General features: G+C 39.7%; 1 protein-coding gene across 3 annotated transcripts in view; it reads left to right on the forward strand.

Moving 5' to 3' along the window:
• Positions 1–3,990, forward strand: part of NUP98 (nucleoporin 98 and 96 precursor) — a 117,695-nt gene that overhangs the window by 111,292 nt on the left and 2,413 nt on the right. For all 3 annotated transcript variants that reach the window (XM_017532859.2, XM_017532861.2, XM_017532860.2), the window contains exon 31: positions 1,258–1,412. In XM_017532859.2, the coding sequence (XP_017388348.1) occupies positions 1,258–1,412 (155 nt within the window). The remainder of the gene's footprint in view (positions 1–1,257; positions 1,413–3,990) is intronic.

Here is a 3,990-nt window from a genome sequence, read left to right on the forward strand (position 1 = left end):
AAAAAAAAAAAAAGAAAGAAGAACATTTGGGGCCAGGCATGGTGGCTCACGCCTATAATCCCAGCAGTTTGTGAGGCCAAGATGAGCAGATCACTTGAGTTCAGTAGTTTGAGACCAAGTTGGGCAACATGGTGAAACCCCATCTCTACCAAAAATACAAAAAATTAGCTGGGCATGGTGGCACACACGTGTGGTCCCAGCTATTCAGGAGGCTGAGGTGGCAGGGAGGATCACTTGAGCCTGAGAGGCCGAGGTTACATTAAGCTGAGATGACACCACTGCCCTCCAGCCTGAGTGAGAATGAGACGCCAACTAAAAAACACAAAAAGCATTTGTGATTCATGGAAGGAGGTCAAAATATCAACATTAAATAACAGGAGTATGGAAGACGTTGAATCCAACCTTCATGGATGACTTTGAAAGGTTCAAGACTTTAGTGGGAGAAATATCTGCAGATTCTCATGGAAACGGCAAGATAACTAGAAGTGGAGCCTGAAGATGTGACTGAACTGGTGTCACTCATGAGGTGTTGCTTTATATAGACAAGCAAAGAAAGTGGTTTCTTGAGACAGAATTTGTTCCTGGTGAAGATGCTGTGAACATTTTTGAAATGCCAGCAAAGGATTTGGAATATTATTTTAGCTTAGTTGATAAAACAGCAGCTGGGTTTGAGAGAACTGACTTCCGTTTCTAAAGAAGTTCCACTGTACGTAAAATGCTATCAAACAGCATTCTGTGCTACAGGGAAGTCTTTCATAAAAGGAAGAGTCAATTGATATGGCAAACTTCACTGTTATCTTGTTTTAAGAAATTAGCATGGCCATCCCATCCTTCAGCAACCAACACCCTGATCAGTCAGCAGCCATCAGCATCAAGGCAAGACCCTCCACCAGCAAAAAGATGATATGCTGAAGGCTCAAGTGATTGTTAACATTTTTAGCAATAAAATATTTTTTAATTAAGGTATGTATGTTGGTTTTTAGAAATAATGCTATTATTGCACACTTAATAGACAACAGAAGTATACTATAAACATAACCAAACAACCAAAAAATTTATGTGACTTTATTACGATACTTGCTTTATTGTGGTGTTCTGAAATGAAACCCACAGAATCTCTGAGGTATGCCTGTATGTGCTTTTAATTCTGAAGTCCAACATTATTTCTCCTTGCTTTCTGTCTTCCTGCCATGTCATCTGTACTTTTAGAAACCATGCACTTGTGCACACATTGTTCTCAATATTTTGTTTCTTCAGATGCCATCATTAACGAGAAATATGACTACCTGAAGGGGTTCTTGGAAGACTTGGCACCTCCAGAGCGCAGCACCCTAATTCAGGATTGGGAAACATCTGGACTTGTTTACCTGGATTACATTAGAGTCATTGAAATGCTCCACCATATACAGCAGGTACCTGAGATCCTGAAATTGCTGCCTGATTTTCCTTTTCTCAGGCCCTTACATCTTTAGAGCCCTCACAAGGCCTTAGTATATACTTGAGAACCCATTGGCAGAGATAGTACTGTAAAAGCAGGCAGGACATCTTGCTGAGGCTCATTTGATATAACCATTTTGACAGCTGTATTGAAACTTAAAAATGCTTTTTTTTTTTAAATATATAAGATGGGGTTTCACTATATTGGTCAGGCTGGTCTCTAACTGCCAACCTCAGGTGATCTGCCCACCTTGGCCTCCCAGAGTGCTGGGATTAATGGTGTGAGCCACCACGCCCAGCCCTAAAAACGCTTTTTTATGTTTATTACCAACTAGTATGTGCAATAGACATTTCCTGAGGCTTGTCCATAGACAGTCCCTTTCCTTTGTTCAGCCCTAGTTTGAGTGAAAAACCCAAAGATGAGAGATTGAGAATGGAGATTTGATGAGGATCATTGTTTCACACATCATTTGGCATGTTTTAAAATTGCAAAATGGTTAATTTGGCAGGTTTTAAAGTTGCAAAATGGTTTATTCTTTTTTATATTTTTTTGTTTTTTTTTTTTTTTTTTTTTTTTTTTTTTTTTTTTTTTTTTTTTTTTTTTTGATTGAAACAGAGTCTTGCTCCGTCACCCAGGCTTAAGTGATTCTTACGCCTCAGCCTCCCAAGTAGCTGCGACTATAGTGGTGTGCCACCACACCCAGCTAATTTTTGTATTTTTAGTAGAGACAGTGTTTTACCACATTGGCCAGGCTAGTCTTGAACTCCTGGCCTCAAGTCATCAGCCCTCCTTGGCCTCCCAAAATGCTGGGATTACAGGCATGAGCTATTGCACCCAGCCTTAAGGTCAGTCTTTGTAGTCATAAATTGGGTCTCCACTGCTTGCTTATGGTGCAAAAACCAAACTCATTATAATAAATATAGGATTTAAGTCCTTTTAGAGGCTTTTACCTTTCCAGCCTTACTCCTGCCACTCATTTTACATTCCAACCTTGCTGGCCTGCTGTACTCACACTAAATTACTTCTGGCGTTTCTAACAAACTATATTATGTTCCACACTTTACCTAGCACATTTAAACCCATCTTTTACTAGGTTGCTGTTAGCCCTACTTCTCCCTCCTTTTCCCCCAGAGATAATTAATTGCACTTTCTTACTACCAAGATATTTAGTGCATTTTTCTACTAGTGCACCTGTCAGACCATGTTGTAGTTAATTATTCATATTTCCAGTTGCCATAAGCCCCTTGTGGAGAAATCTTTTAAGGTTAGAGGCAATAGAGTATAGAGGTTAACAGCGCAAGTTCTGGAATTAGACTCATAATTTCAATTCATGGCTTCCAAATTCACTGGCTATGTAATTTTGTGCAAGTTAACTACCACCTTTGTCTCTCGTCTAAAGAAAAAAGTGGGTGGGGTAGACAGTGGTACAGATTATAGCTCATATTTGACAGATTTTCACAAAGGTTAAACAAAATATACTTAAAGTGTTTAACATAGTACCTTTCATGTACTAAATACTTTTTTTTTTTTTTTAAGGCAAGTTTTGCCCTGTCACCCAGGTTGGAGTGCAGTGGCACAATCTCAGCTCACTGCATCTTCCATTTTCCATCTCCCAGCTTCAAACAATCCTCCTACCTCAGCCTCCCCAGTAGCTGGGATTATAGGTGTGTGCCACCACACCCAACTAATTTTTATTTTTAGTAGAGATGGGGTTTCACCATGTTGGCCAGGCTGGTCTCAAACTCCTGACCTCAAATGATCCACCCACCTTGACCTCTACTAAATGCTTGATAATTGTTATCTATTATTGTCCTTATCAAAGTTTCAACTCCTAGTATAGTGCCTGGCACAAAATGGGCATAATTCAATGTTTGCTGTACTTTTAGTATGAATTAAGAGTCTGAATAATCACTTGAAGAAGCCACTTTCTCACTGAATATTGAATAATTCATTCACACAACCTATTATTGAGAACCCACTGTGTGCCAGGCACTCTAGTGGGTTTGGGGAATATAAAAGTAAACAGTATGTGTTCTGCCCTTACCAAAGTGAAGATTTGGTGGGGGAGATACATACAAGTAAAGCAGCAATTACTGTAGCATGATAAGTATAGAGATTAAACAAAGAGTACTGTCAGTATGCCAGCACATAGCTGGATGTGGTGGTGCATTCCTGTAATCCTAGCACTTTGGGAGGCTGAGGGAGGAGGATTGCTTGAGACCAGCCTGCACAGCATAGTGAGACCTCCGTTCTCCAAAAAATTTAAAAAAAAAAATCTCGTTATATAAAACCTCTCTAGTATTATCTTGTTCGACTTCTCCTTAACGCCGCATGTTACCATGTAAATCTCCTTTTAATTCCCACCTTTTGGGGTTTTAGTTGTTCTCTTTGCCTGGAAAGCTGAACCCTCTCCTTGTTACTCAGGTCTCAACTTAAATATGACCTCCTTAAAGAAGCATCTCTTATCCTGCAGTCTCAAGTAGCCATCCAGTTTCTCTCTGCCACATCCACCTGTTTAAATTATCTGCATGGCATGTGATTTTTCAGGATTT

This window comes from Cebus imitator, unplaced genomic scaffold (genome assembly GCF_001604975.1).
Source record: "Cebus imitator isolate Cc_AM_T3 unplaced genomic scaffold, Cebus_imitator-1.0 Scaffold79, whole genome shotgun sequence".
NCBI lineage: Eukaryota > Metazoa > Chordata > Mammalia > Primates > Cebidae > Cebus > Cebus imitator.